Source organism: Sinocyclocheilus anshuiensis, unplaced genomic scaffold (genome assembly GCF_001515605.1).
Source record: "Sinocyclocheilus anshuiensis isolate Anshui unplaced genomic scaffold, SAMN03320099.WGS_v1.1 scaffold853, whole genome shotgun sequence".
Taxonomy (NCBI): domain Eukaryota; kingdom Metazoa; phylum Chordata; class Actinopteri; order Cypriniformes; family Cyprinidae; genus Sinocyclocheilus; species Sinocyclocheilus anshuiensis.
The window spans coordinates 665,288-679,687 of NW_015558598.1; the positions used below are offsets into that span (position 1 = coordinate 665,288).

At 36.7% G+C, this 14,400-nt stretch overlaps 1 protein-coding gene across 1 annotated transcript; it reads right to left on the reverse strand.

The window, feature by feature from the left end:
* Window positions 1-1,909: 1,909 nt before the first annotated feature.
* Window positions 1,910-3,563, reverse strand: LOC107680070 (uncharacterized). Its single transcript, XM_016475832.1, has 6 exons — window positions 3,389-3,563; window positions 3,182-3,313; window positions 2,914-3,084; window positions 2,562-2,817; window positions 2,182-2,423; window positions 1,910-2,100 (listed from the first exon to the last, which is right to left on the reverse strand). Exons 1-6 carry the CDS (start codon window positions 3,561-3,563, stop codon window positions 1,973-1,975), a joined length of 1,104 nt encoding a protein of 367 aa, XP_016331318.1. The 3' UTR covers window positions 1,910-1,972.
* Between the last annotated feature and the right edge of the window lie 10,837 nt (window positions 3,564-14,400).

Consider the following 14,400-nt stretch of genomic DNA (forward strand, 5'->3'; position numbering starts at 1 on the left):
CTTTCCTGTTTATCACAACAAATGGCCAAGCAAAGCGCACGACACTGACAAGGTACGCGATACAGTACGAAACCAAAACGCGATTTCAGCACGTCTCCACAGTAAACATAACAAGCGTTTCCTAGCAACGACAACTGCGCTAAACACTGAGACAAGAAATAAATACACTTACAAGCTGCTTTTAACTTCTGCTGATTGACTGCTTCTCACAAAGAGTATTTCTTTACACTGTTTTGCTGGCACTTGAACACACTTTCCTGTTTATCACAACAAATGGCCAAGCAAAGCGCACGACATTGACAAGGTACGCGATACAGTACCAGACCAAACGCGATTTCAGCACGTCTCCACAGTTTTTACTATGGTGTTACCCAGCATGCATTGCAGCATGAAGCATTTTGTTGATTGGCACCATTGTTGAGATTCATATGCTGGTTCTTGATGTCTGTGTGTGTCTAAATAACAACGGAGATCAAATATTTATATGCATTACAAACATTTTAAATTCGTTCATATTAACTATTGTGGCAGCGCTTTGCTTTACATGCTGTAGCGTCACAGGGTTGATTATGCAAAACCAAAACATATAACAATTTTAGATTGTAATCAGGTCAGCTCATGATAACTATCTTGTCATATTAAAACATCTAATAGCTACTCACTGCATAGCACTGATCTCTCTGTGTCTCAACACCTCAGGCATTACTATAAAGAAAGATCTAACACAGGAGTCAAGGATCAAGAGCCCAACTAAACCACACTGATCTCCATGATGGTGCCATAATTTTAACCAATAAAACATCAACATTTGATCCTCTGTAATTCTCAATAACAGCAGGTGTTCATCACTAATGCACAATCATCATTTAATTAGTCACTTAATTATCTCATTAACTTTAACTCTTTGAGGACTTGGGTCACTACATCAACACTACTGCGTTCCTGAAACCACGCCTTCTTTCTTTGCGTGCACATTTGGGGGGCATTATGCTAATATTTCCACATAGTGACGTAGACATGTGGGGGCGTGTTAGAACGAGCCGTTTTAGGTAGGCGTGGTTGACTCTTAACTTTTATAAAGAATATCTCTTTGGATTTGAGACTTTAGTCTTTCCAACTTTACAGATCTTCTTTATGCACCAAGAGCTTGTAACACTCCAAAGAGAAAGGAAAACTTGAAATCGCATCATATGACCCCTTTAAAGCTTAAAGTCTGCACTTCAATTTAATCTTGATTGTTTCATTTTAATTATATTCTGGTGGCATACAGAACCAAAAGTATGTGTCCAAATTGTGTCAGTGTCCAAATATATATGGACCTAACTATATATATATAAAAATACTAGGTTATGTTTTTAACCCAGATGCTGGTACAGTATATTTAAGTGAGATATTTATATTTATTTTTTTTTATTCAATGTTATCTCTGTCTTCCTTCCATCTGAGCTGGTAATGTTTTATGGGTATTTATTTGTGGGTAATGGGTAAAGACTCACCAGACAGCAGTGTCTTGTATCTGGCTTCTCTCTGGTTCTGGTCTGATGTCTGAATGTTGTTCTGCTGTTGACTGACAGTAGAGGGAGTCCGAGATCTGCCACCTAGTCAAACATAAAATATCTTCATTGGCATCTGTGGATCCAGGAATAAACTTTAACTTCAATAGTAGCTTTTCAGTTCACAATAAGCTTTTCATAGAGGAAAAAGGGTCTTTATATTTTTTAAATGTTCTTCACACTAAGAAAAAAAAAAGTTTCTTCTATGGCATTGCTGTGAAAATGACCTTGTGGATCCTTTATTTTGAAAGGCGCAGCTGAAAACTGCCCAGAAACCTTCTAAAATCAGCCAAAATAACAGCTTTACCAGTTTGGGAGACTAGTTAAGACTAGAAAACCATCTTAGGCTGTTGTTGTAGGATGGAAGCTCACACTGTTTAACAGTGCTTGTGTCTGCAAATGTGTCGTGGTAAATTAATTTAAACTTTGTTGTTTCTGTAGCACCACAGCAGGACCAAGAAGACAATGATCAAAACTGCAACAGTAAGTCCGGCAGTCACTCCAATTATCATGGGATTGAGACCATCAGATCTTGAGCCTGTGGAAGCTGAGATATATTTTTGCATTTAGATTAGTGCTGTAAAGTGTACAGAAACGTTTCAATCGTGTTTATAGTTCTTAGTCTCACCTCTGACTGAGATCCAGCTCTTGGGTGACTCTCCTCTCTTTGGATGTTTGCAGTAGTAGAAACCCTCATGTGACTTTGAGACAGTAGTGATGCTCATCTCTGTAGTTTGATTCTGGATGAGTGATCTATCTTTATAGAAATCAGCTCTGAGGTTTGATGGGGGTTTATGTTGATATAAACAGCGTAGAATCAGATTATTTCCTTCAGTCACAGGATGAACAGGACTCTCCAGAATCACACCAGTTACTGAAACAGAGAAAAAATGCACTGATTGCATAATTACATAATATGATAACCTTGCATGTTTTTTGTCCACTGATGCTTAATGCACTTGTTTAATCAACCTGCTTCATGCATTGATTGTAAACTACCAGTGAAATGAATAATACAGAAACACAGACTCACACCAGTACACTCCAGTGTCTGATGTGATGGTGGAGCTGATTATACATGTAGATCCTGTTTGTGATCCTTGACGTAATGAAGAACAATTTTCCAGCCCCCAGCGGTCTGTGTATCTTCTCACTCTCCATCCAGTAGAGTTACTCTGGTCCTCACAGCTCAGAGAGAGAGAGGCAGATGTGAAGTGTTGAGTTTTGCTGGGACTGACGATCAGAGAGACTGGAGGAGAAACCCCTGAGACGACAATTACAGCAGCAGGGTTACAGATTTGAGCATGGAAACTCTCTTTATTCAAAATGAACCAATAGTTTAAATTCTGTTTGAACTCACCAGTGACCCACAGCAGCTGTGTGTTGCTGTACTGTGTTTTATAGACTGATTTCTCTCTCACTGCTCTGCACACATAAACTCCTGTATGATTTAGAGCAGCAGATCTGACAGTGTAGTTTCCTCCTGCTCCTCTGCTGCTGTTTGAGAGTAGATGATAATGATGGCTGTTCTCTGTAAAACCAGACAATGTATTCTATATTATATGGTATTTTGGACTCCAGCTGAAATCAGCTAATTCAGATATTACCACATGAAGCACATAACTTACCTGCTGAGACAGTTAAAGTGAACCAGCTGAATGTCCAGCCTGTAGAGAAGCTGTGAACCTTACAGATCAGAGTCACTGGATCTCCTTCAGTCAACCACTTCTGTGGAGAAACACTTAAAACTGCTCTGGGATCTGAAATAGGGAAATCACTCATTAATAACATGTTAAACTTGTGTTTGTGTGTTATGAAGAGATAATCACACTCACCTGATACTGTCAGTGTAACTTTATCACTCATTTGTGACCAGCGTGATCCTTCTGTTTCTGATCCTTCACAGGAGACTTTAGGTTGAACCTTCTTGATACCAGTAGTACTGCCAGCTAGTGACTCCTTCACCATATATGTCACATCTGAGAGTGACGTTCTCTCGTCTGAACACATGTTGAGCAGGTTTAATGGTCACTGTGGGTTTTGGTTTTTCTGTACAATGACAACAATTCACAATGAAAATAATGAATGGTTTTTGTTGTATGAACACAGTTACTTGATTGTAAAACACATGCTAAATCAGACTGAAATGTTGTTCTCTATAGCTCTTATTGCACTTACTGTCTCATTAAATTACACGTGCATTATGTAAAAATACTTGCCGTATATTGTCACTATTACTGGCGCACTGTAATATGTGTAATATTCTCTTCTTCGTGCTCTGCACCTGTACTCTCCTCCATCAGAGACTTTCACACTTTTGATTATTTTAGTTGCAGCTTCAGTAGATTCAGTTTTTGAGTCTTTTCTCCAGAGAAACTCCCATCCATTCTGTGACTGAATCCCCTCACAACTCAGAGTAACTGAGTCTCCAGTGAACACTGAACTCTGAGGCTTCACAATCAGAGTTGGTTTAGGAAAACCTGTCAATATAAAGTTAGTGGGATTATGAGTTATGACATTTTCCAGCAGAAGATCTCAGTGAGGTATCCGTGAGGCTAAGCAAATCTGAGGTGGGTAAAAGGTGGGGCTGGACAGGAGGAAAAGCAGTGTGAGCAAAGGCCGATGTAGATGCTTGGGAGATGTGGGTTTGATGGGCCGAATTGGCCTGTGAGAACGGGGCTGAGGGCCACGGCCGCAAGACCTGCACTAGTGCTAGCTTTAACAAAAAGCTTTTGTTAAAGCACAACACTTCTGCTGCTATTGAGGTGTGATACGGGTAAGGTTAGGCTCAGATTTGGAGGTATGGGTAGGTTTAAGGGTTGGGTAAGAGGTCAACAGTTTACAGGGGTCAGTTGTTTGCTATAAGGGAACACAATTCTATCTGTTTACATTGCATTGTTTTGATAAATGATGAATGAAGTATTTTCTTAAAAATTAGTTTTTTTTCCCCTCCTTTTGCTGTATGATTCAAGGAATATCCAGTTTAATGATACACAATAGTATACTAATATAACTGTTGAGGTAATAAAAACATGTTTTGCACCCAAATTACAATGTGTGTTGTCTTTACAAAGCATTTAGCTCAACTTAACAATATAGATAATAAAAAAAATTGTAAATGTTTATAAACATTTACAAATTATGAATAGTCTCAACTTTAGATTGGGTACTGCAAAAACATAAACAAATGATTAATAAATGATTTGTTAAGATGTGAAAACTGGGAGAGTAGCCTACAATGATGTCTGTGCACAAAGGCTGTTTCTATAAAGTGGGGCAATTCCAACTTTGCAAGGACAGTCTGGCACTTCTGACTAACAGCCTGTAAGTACGTTTTAATATTTAAAGGATTTGCCAATGACGATTCAAACGTGAGTTTTGAGCAGTGTAGAGTAGCGCTTGTTGTTTGTCGTTTCTCTGATCACAAATGCAGACATGATATAATGGGTTTTAATGTTTTTGATGCAGCCACAGTATGGTAGGGGCGTAACATTTCCATCACATGCTTGAGGTATTCGGCCAATCACAACGCACTGGATAGCTGGCCAATCAGAGCACACCTCGCTTTTCAGACCGATGAGCTTTGTAAAAATCGACGCGTTTCAGAAAGGCGGGGCATAGAGGAGAAACAATAATGTACAGTATGTGGAAAATAATGTGTTTTTTTAACCTTAAACCGCATAAACACATTTCATTACACCAAATACACAACATAATGTTCTTTTTAGCAACGTCAAATGACCCCTTTAACAAATAATTAATAAATTATTTAAGATGTGCAAATACTTGAAGTCTACACAACAAACAAACACCAAATATATGACTTTTACAGACTGTGATTATGAGTTAATGAATATATTAACAGGAATAGTTTGTAAAGTGCTTATATGACTAATTAAGCTATATTTTCACAACATTTGTTAATGTAAAAATGAGCATTAGCTAAAATGTGAATTGAAGTTTAATGACATTTGTAAGCATTCAAAAGTACATTAACAAATAAACGTGTAATCATTGTATAATTTCTGTTAAAATCATTTGTAGGTTTTTAAAACGCATTGAGTTTAATGGCATTTGTAAACATTAACTAATGATGCATTAAGCATTATATAATGTTTGTAAATGATTTATTAATAAAGCTTTTAATCATTGTAAACCATGTCAAAATCATTTGCATATTAAAAAAAAATGCATGATCATATGAATTGAAAGTTTAATGACATTTGTGAGCATTTCAATTTACATTAAATAATGATCTGTTAATCATTTGGTAATGTTTAATAAGTTAATTAGTTAACCTTAAGAAGCACATTATTTCATATTTCTAGGTATGTGAATATATATTAAGTAATGATTAGTTAAACATTATATAATGTTTGTTAATGATTTAGTTATTATAAAGTGTTACCCAATAATGTCTTGAGATAAGAAACATAAATACACAAAATGCATTATTTCTTCTAAAAATATATACTTCTGCTTCCAGCAGTGAGTCATTTGTCCCACACTCTGTTGACTCTGGTGTGATTACTAATGAAACTGTTAATAGGGCTGACGGGGGAGAGGCAGCATGTGTGACATCAGAGAGTTTCACCCCTGGGCTGTTGGGATGGTAGACAGAGTTTCTGTGGATGATCAACACTGTGATAGCGATCTCGAAGAATGAGAAGACTGATGACTCAACTGTGCTTTCTAATGATCAAGCACGACACAACACTGAGAGCACCTGATGCTTGACCCGGTCAGCTAATTACACACCGCTGAGTTTCTAAACAAGCAACATATTAGAAGAGAAGAAGAACAGTGGACTACACATCAGAAAACAAAAGCTTTGATTTTTCTTAGATAAGAAGCCTTTAGGAAGTGAAACTTCTCCACTTTCTGAAGGTATATCTACACAGTAAAATCCCGAGTGTTAAATTAACACTGCTCAGATCATATATGGTCCCACTCTAAAAGAGTGTTAAAGTAACACTGAAGCGATGATTGAACAACTCTACAAACAGCATCACCAGCTTCATGCATTACTCGCCAGTTTGAATTTTTGTTTGTCATGCGTCTTAAAATTTCTGAAGAATTAACAGAGATTTAGATGTTAATGATTATTGAAAATAATACAATTTGAAGTCACCGTTGTGGAGATAAGTGTTTGCTTTAGTTGTGCTCTTGACCCTTGACTTTTTAACATTAGTTTTTCTGTGGTTGCTGTAATTGTGTTTATGAAACACATTTTTTATGGTGAGAAAATCCAAGAAAAAATGTGTTCGGATTATATTGGCCATTTTATTTGATAATGACATTGTTGTCATGTAGTAGCCAGGTTCGCTGATGTCACCAGGGGTAGTGTGAAATATAGTTTAAGTTAATGAACACAACTATAATTTAATGAAATAATAGGAAGAGCTTTAAAAACACGTTGCACACCAGTTTAGAACATCTGTAACCTCTTTATGAACCATATTTATAAAAATCGTTTATCAAGTTTTATCTCACATTGTTCTCATATAACTGCAACAGTATAGAAATCATAAAAGTACTACAGTTTTAGATAAACTGCAATCAGAGACTCAGACACATGACATGATTTTCCATAAGTTCCTTGCCATCACAAGGATATATCATATACATATACTGATGAGCCATTATGTTATAACCACCTACAGTATGTGACGTTCTCTCGTCTGAACACATGTTGAGCAGGTTTAATGGTCACTCTGGGTTTTGGTTTTTCTGTACAATGACAGCAATTCACAATAAAAAAAATTATGTGAATAATAAAATAATAACACGAGCTGTTTTACTGTATATACAGTTTATTGCAAAACACACATGCTATATCAGGCTAGACTATTGTTCTCTATAGCTGTTACAGTCACTTAGTTAGTGTCTTATGAAACATTTTCACTAATTTCTCAGAGCAGTTCATTATGTGAGGAAATAGATTTGCTGTGTATCATCACTGCTATTGGCTCACTGGAATTTCTTCCTCTAGTTACAACACAGAATAACTTAAGGTGTATTTATAATCATTTATAATCATAACACTCTTTTTACAGCTAGTTTGTAACAGTGTCGAATCACTCATATGTGAATATGTGATGAAATTCATTCACCTTCAGTTTGTCCAGAGTGGATATTTGAAATCAGCACTAAAAACACAAAAAGAAAATGTCAGCATTGAGCTGATACGGTGTATATTACATTAGCCATATGAAGGTATATTCTTTTTCCTTTGCTTGTAAAACACCATAATTTTACTCTTAAATGTTTCTCAGCTGTCGTCATTTTTGGTTACGTTTTATTTTGATGGTCCCTTTTGAGCATTCTGTTGACAATAAGTAACTTTGCACCTATATGTCAACTAACTCTCATTAAAGTACTAGTAGACTGTCTGAATAATATCTGCTAACTCTTTATTGTGATGGTGTCCCAACAGACATTCTACTGACTAAACGTAATTTTGCAAGTACATGTGAACTTAACCCTAACCCTACCAGTCTACTAATACTCTACTAGTTAGTAGATATGTAGGTGCAATGTTACTTAGAGTCAACAGAATGTTAAAGGCACCATCAAAATAAAGTGAAACCTTTTTTTTTTGCTAATTTGTCTAGACCTTTTCATCTAACTTTTCTACACTTTCAATGGTCTGAAAACTGTGACAGTAATAAAGATGAACTCGTAATAAGATTTTGTGTTGAAGACTGCATATGAACACAGAAACACCGGTTTGATATTTTACAGATTTCATCATCATAGCAGAGAAACCTGTTTAGGGAACTGACAGTCTGATCACAAGCGGAGGAAAAAAGAAAAACTCTTACTAACTGCGCACTAGTCAATATCTAAGTTACACATGTTACACTAAGCATCTGCGCAGAATAAACCAACAGAACTGATTCAACAAACATTATTACAAAACACAAAAAAGCAGCATGAAGAAAAAAAAATCCAGGTACACTAAATCACTTGATCCTATTCATAATATAAGAGTAATTAACATCCACTGAAACACATCCAGATAAAAGCCATGCTCACAGAGCACAAGAGGAAGTTGACTGAGCTCCATACTGACTGAATAATGACAGACAGTTAAAAACACAGACTGGGTTAAAGCCTCAAGACTTCCTGATACCTACAGTCAGATCCAACATGACACATTATAGAGATACAAATGCACCTAATGTGTTAGAGAAAATGCTGCTAAAGTTTTCAGAAAATGTCAAACTCACAGAAAATGTCAAACTCACTACGTTCACACAGCGAGCCTTGGTGCTCAATTTCAAAATCAGATTTCCAGTGTGAACAGTTGTCAACCCACGAAGTTGAAAAACATCCCGCGGCAACAGAGGAAAAAGTAGCCCAATTCCGCGGGGAAAATGTGGATTTAGCAACACTTGCGCAGCGCGCCGTCATACGGAAGTAAACACGGAAGATATAAAGTAAGCGATTATGCATTTATTTATAGTGATCTGCTGCAGAAGCCAGCAAAATTATGCACAGCCAACATGAAAAAATAAAGACAAGGATGTGACAAAAGAAAGCAGAGTTTTGAAACTTTTATGATACGAGCCCTCATGTTTTGCTTGTAGCGTTGTCACTGTAATACACATGAGTTCTGACTAGTATGAGATTTTGACGGTATGATAACCTTAAGCAAAAATATCACGGTTTCACGGTGTCACGGTATTGTTGTTACAGCTCGAAAATGTGTCTCTGAGACAGCTCTAAAAAACAGAACACAATATATTTTGAGCAACATACAGAATATTTGGAACAGTAGTATTTGTTTATTTTTTCTTTGATTTGTTTCTGAAATGTGGAAACGCCTCCTGCTGTCAGATTCTCTCTCTGACAGCAGGAGGCGTTTACAGACTTCATATTTTCACATAAATGCCATTTGGAAAATTATATGCAATGCAACGCAGTTTGTGCAAGTCCAGAACAGAGATCGGCTGCAATAAAACAATAAACGGCCAGTTGCCGATCGCGTAAGTTCCAGAGGAAGCTCCTTCGGCCGTCATACACACACGTGACTGACCGCTCACTCGCACCAACAGGAGGAGAAGGGGGCGTGTTACTCTCTACACTGCACTTAACCTGAAAGATTCCTACACTCTCAGTCTTTGAGGATACATGAAAACATGTATAACGGAAAATATTAGTGGTTTTGAAACCGTGAAATTTTCAAATCGCGGTATACCTTGAAACCGGTAATCGGCCCATGCCTAGTTCTGACACATCACACTTCTACTGATTACCTTTCGCTACTGTCTTGATAACTTTGGGTATGTAAAATCTTTGAAGTATCTCCCGTCAGCGCGGAATTATGACGAATGTCGATCTAGAGTGACGTAAAAGCCGCATGAAATTCGACATGACCGTTCACACTGCGGTCGCATTGCAAAATATCTGACATGGATCGGATTTAGTACCACATATAGAAGTGGCACAAATCAGAATTGAATAGATCAGATTCCGTGCAGTTTGTGCTGTTCACACTGTCATGACAAAAAACAGATCTGAGTCACATGTGAGCAAAAAAAATCAGATTTGGGCCACATTTGCCTGCAGTGTGAACGTACATGTAAGTTTTGGACAGAAATTTTGTCATGATTCAGTATCAATGTAACGACATGAAAATTGGGGCTTTCAAATGCAGTTTATTAGGATAATCCAAAGCCATAATCCATATGCAGGGTAGTCAGTCCAAAGGGTAGCAAACAGGTCAGAAAACTGAGACAAAACCAGGAAACAAGGCAAAACCCAAACAAGACACATGGACCAGGAGAAGCAGACTCAGAGAAGCAGTGTGACAACAACCAAGACTAAGCAACGAATGAGTGAAAAACCAGGCTTTAAATACGGTGAGACTGATGAGGTAACAAGACACAGGTGAATGCAATCAATGATCAAGAGTCCAGACAAAGGATTATGGGGAATGTAGTTTTGAGGGAGTGACAACAGTGTGAGGTGGACTGCCCTCTGGAAGAGCTCATGGGCAATCCAGCCGGTGATCGTAACAATCAAACTGAACAGCATTCATTTTCCATTAAGTAATATTCCAGTATGAACAAGGAACATGAAACAACACTTTGATGGATATTTATTGTAATTATGGGATTATCTGTATTTATAACTCTATTGAAGTAAATAAGCAGAAACTAGTGATCAGCTGCTACTTTCACCCTGGTTAATGCCACCGAGCTCAAACTGAACAAACCAAACCACAACTAAGAGCTAATCTCTATCTGATTCTCTTCTCTGACACAGATGGTGTTGAGTTTGGCTCTGATATTTTTCTACCTGTGAACACATTTTAATATTCATACAACAAGACAAGGGATATAAATCAAGGGATTTAACGTTTTTTATGCTTTTTCTTAATCAATCTTAATCGGTTTATCTTAATTAATCTGGCTGCTTAATGATTCAAATAACAATTATTTTAGTACTTTTGAAGAAACGTTTAGGGAAGAAACTAAATTTAATCTTCCTCAGAAGTCTGTTCGGTTCTTTAAAAAGGTAATAGGTGTCATTTACAGTTGTAAACAGTTGCACACATTATTAGCTCATACACACACACAGACAGACACACACACACACACACACACGTTTCCTCTGACACACAAAAGGGTTAATTATGAAAAAACTTAATATATATGGCAAACAATTCTTTATCATCAGTGGACAGTCACACGGTAGAGTCATGTCGAATGTAATTTATTGATGGGTAACATTCACAATTTAAAATAATTTCTTTTAGACTCATTTCAAATAACCTTTTTTTATTGATTTAAATTGTATAAATACATTTAAGATAGATAATGTTGACTTGGTGCGACTTGAAACATTGGGTGTGCAAAGTATTATAATATACCTTAATGGGTAAAATATCATTTTTGTGAAGAAAATTGACAGAACATACATTCATTAATGGACATGACATGTACCCTACATTGTAGAGACTGATGCATTTTTACAGCACTATAAGTGTGTCCCATCAGGTAATGAAAAGTACTACACACACTTGTGGTCTTCATCCTTACTTGAACACTTGGGCCAGATACAAGAAATACATCATATAAGTAATCAAGTGATCAAGTGCAAAGACCACAGATGTGGGTATTTGGACAAGGGGTGAGTGTGAAAGGAAGTACTACAGAAAAATAAAAGAGTGTGAAGAGAAGCTCACATCAGAGTTTTTCAGATCTTGTTTTATTCTTGCTTCATGCAGAATGACTCAACACATAAGAATATTATTTAGTGTTGCTTGCTAAGCACCACTTTTGCTTTCGTAAGTATGTAACCTTATTACAGTGTCTATTCAATTACTTTAGACAACAAAAAAAAAGCATTATATTAGCCACTTATCATTTACCTCAGACCATAGTCTAAAAGATTTCTCAAAACTATTAACACTGTTCTTGTGCTTCACTGTTCACTGTTTCACTTGTGTTTCAACTCTAAACACATATTCAGTTCTTAACACCTTCACAATGTCTCCACAACCGGCAGTTCTCACCATGTGAACACTAGTGTGCAACATTTGTACACACCTGTCAGAACCACAGTATGTGTAAAAATAAGCATATGTGAATTTGTGCTGTGGGTTAAAAAAAACAACTGCACGTTCAGGAATTGTTTAAAACTTGATAGTATTTTTTTATCTGGATATTAACTGTAAGCATGTCTGTAAATTACAGTAATATTATGCTGCAAATAATACCAAAGTAGACATTTAGAGATGAAATCTTATTCATTAAAGTAAATGGTGGCCTTTATTCTGCCTTTATTGACACTGCAAGACTTTTTTTTAACAAAGCATCAGCTGCAGAAATTGTTTCTTTATTTAAAAAAGAAACAAACATACAAAAGCATGAAATATTGTAGCAGAATATTTCGTTACAAAGGTCTGTTGAGGCGTTTGTTCCATATTACCAATAATACATTATTGGTCAAAAAGAGCAAAAACCAAACTGGTTAAACAGGTTAACATCCATGTTTCTTGTTAAAGTTCTATGAAATCAAAATTGACACTTTCTATGTAGACATAAAAATAGACATAAAAACTGGTAAAATGTATGGCAGCACAGGGTGCCAAATATTTACTATCAATGGAAATAATGGTTAAAGATTGTTAAAAAAGAAAAAAATTATGTCAATGACTAGAAGAAGCGGCTTCCAAACAAAAACAGTAAAATTAAGGAAAAATTGTCATAGAATCACACTGAAAACTTTGTAGAAGATGATCCAAGAGCAACTTTAATAGAAAAATAAAAACAATAATCCACACAATGCAAAGGTAAGGAGCACCAACATAAGAATACCCAGAGAAAAGGATCCAGCAAAAACACAGAAGAATAGAGTGACAAAACAATACTTCAGCAACAAAGGTATGAGAACATGGTGTATTATATGGAGAGCTAAATGGGTAAATTACAAACAGCAGAAGGCAATGAAACGTGGTAGTCGAGGCAAAGGGTGATGGGAATTGAAGTCCACAAGCAATAAACTATAATCCAGAAGGAGGGCCCTCTGGTGGCTGACACTCCAGGAGATGGCTGTGACAACAAATATCCTAATTTTTCTTGAATGTTTTAGAAAAAAATACCCTGTTACTTTACAGATATTTTCTAGATAATTATTGTGAAACGTTATCTGTAAAATGTAAATCTATTGCAACTAAACATTAGCTAGCAACAGCACACATGAGCTAACTATCACAACATTAACAACTACACAGTTACTGCCTTTAAATAAAGCAACATGCAGCATAACATCAATGTTTCTTGGTCTTCTCCTGGACTGAAGCACAGACTCTACTCTTCAGCACAATGATAACCCACAAAACCCAGACAACAGAGACCATTTCAATCCAAACAGAACATTAAACACTAACACATCTCTCTAGATTTCAGCATCTTGACTTGTGTTTGGACTGTTGCTCCGTGTGGACTTTTGCCTTGTGGGTTATTAAAAACTACTACCTTGTGCCTGTATAACTCATACTTCACAACGTGTTGTGACAATGTGATCAATAACATCCAGTTTCCTCCCTTCAAACACAATGTTCCTGTGTTTTGAGAAAGCAAGGATCTTTCCTCCAATGACTCTGGTTGTCTAGCAGCCCTCGTTCCTTACCTTCTCCAGTATCGGTCATGTGACCTCAGTTTCAGAGGAATCACTGTTGTGAACAGAGTTGAGTTTCCCCGGGAACAGTCGAGATTGAACAAAGAGAACTCTGTGAAGCACTTCGAGATTTGGATCACTTACAGAGAGCACCGGTACACCAGCATTTCAGCTCAAGCCATTGGGCCTAATGACAGAGTTATTCGTTAGGAAAGTGCGCACTGTAAAAGTTTAGTGTGAAATTACAGTATATTCCAGGTTAATAATTGCATTACTTCCACAGTAATTTCACAGTGGGACTTCTCTTGTATCTAACTGCATCATACTGTGTTTCTACAGTGTATGTGTACTATGAAGGCACCCAGCATACAATGCAGAATGAATCGATCATGTAGTTTTTTTTATATATATATATAAAGTTAATTTAGAAAAACGGTTGGAGCATTTTTTGTTCGTTAAATGTAAGTTGTTTTTTTTTGTTTGTTTTTTTTAAGTAAAGACTAGGGATGCTCCGATCAGGATTTTTGCTGCCGATACTGAGTACCGATTTCTTGTCATTGTGATCGGCCGATTCTGATGCTTCAAGCTTTATATAGACGGTTTCATCGGGCACACGCGCCTGGCCCGAAGTTTACTTCCAGTCTTTGTTTGTTTATCAGTCTGGCTATGGCGCCGGCTACAAACGCAGTTAAAGTTAAGGTGATGAGTAGACTGC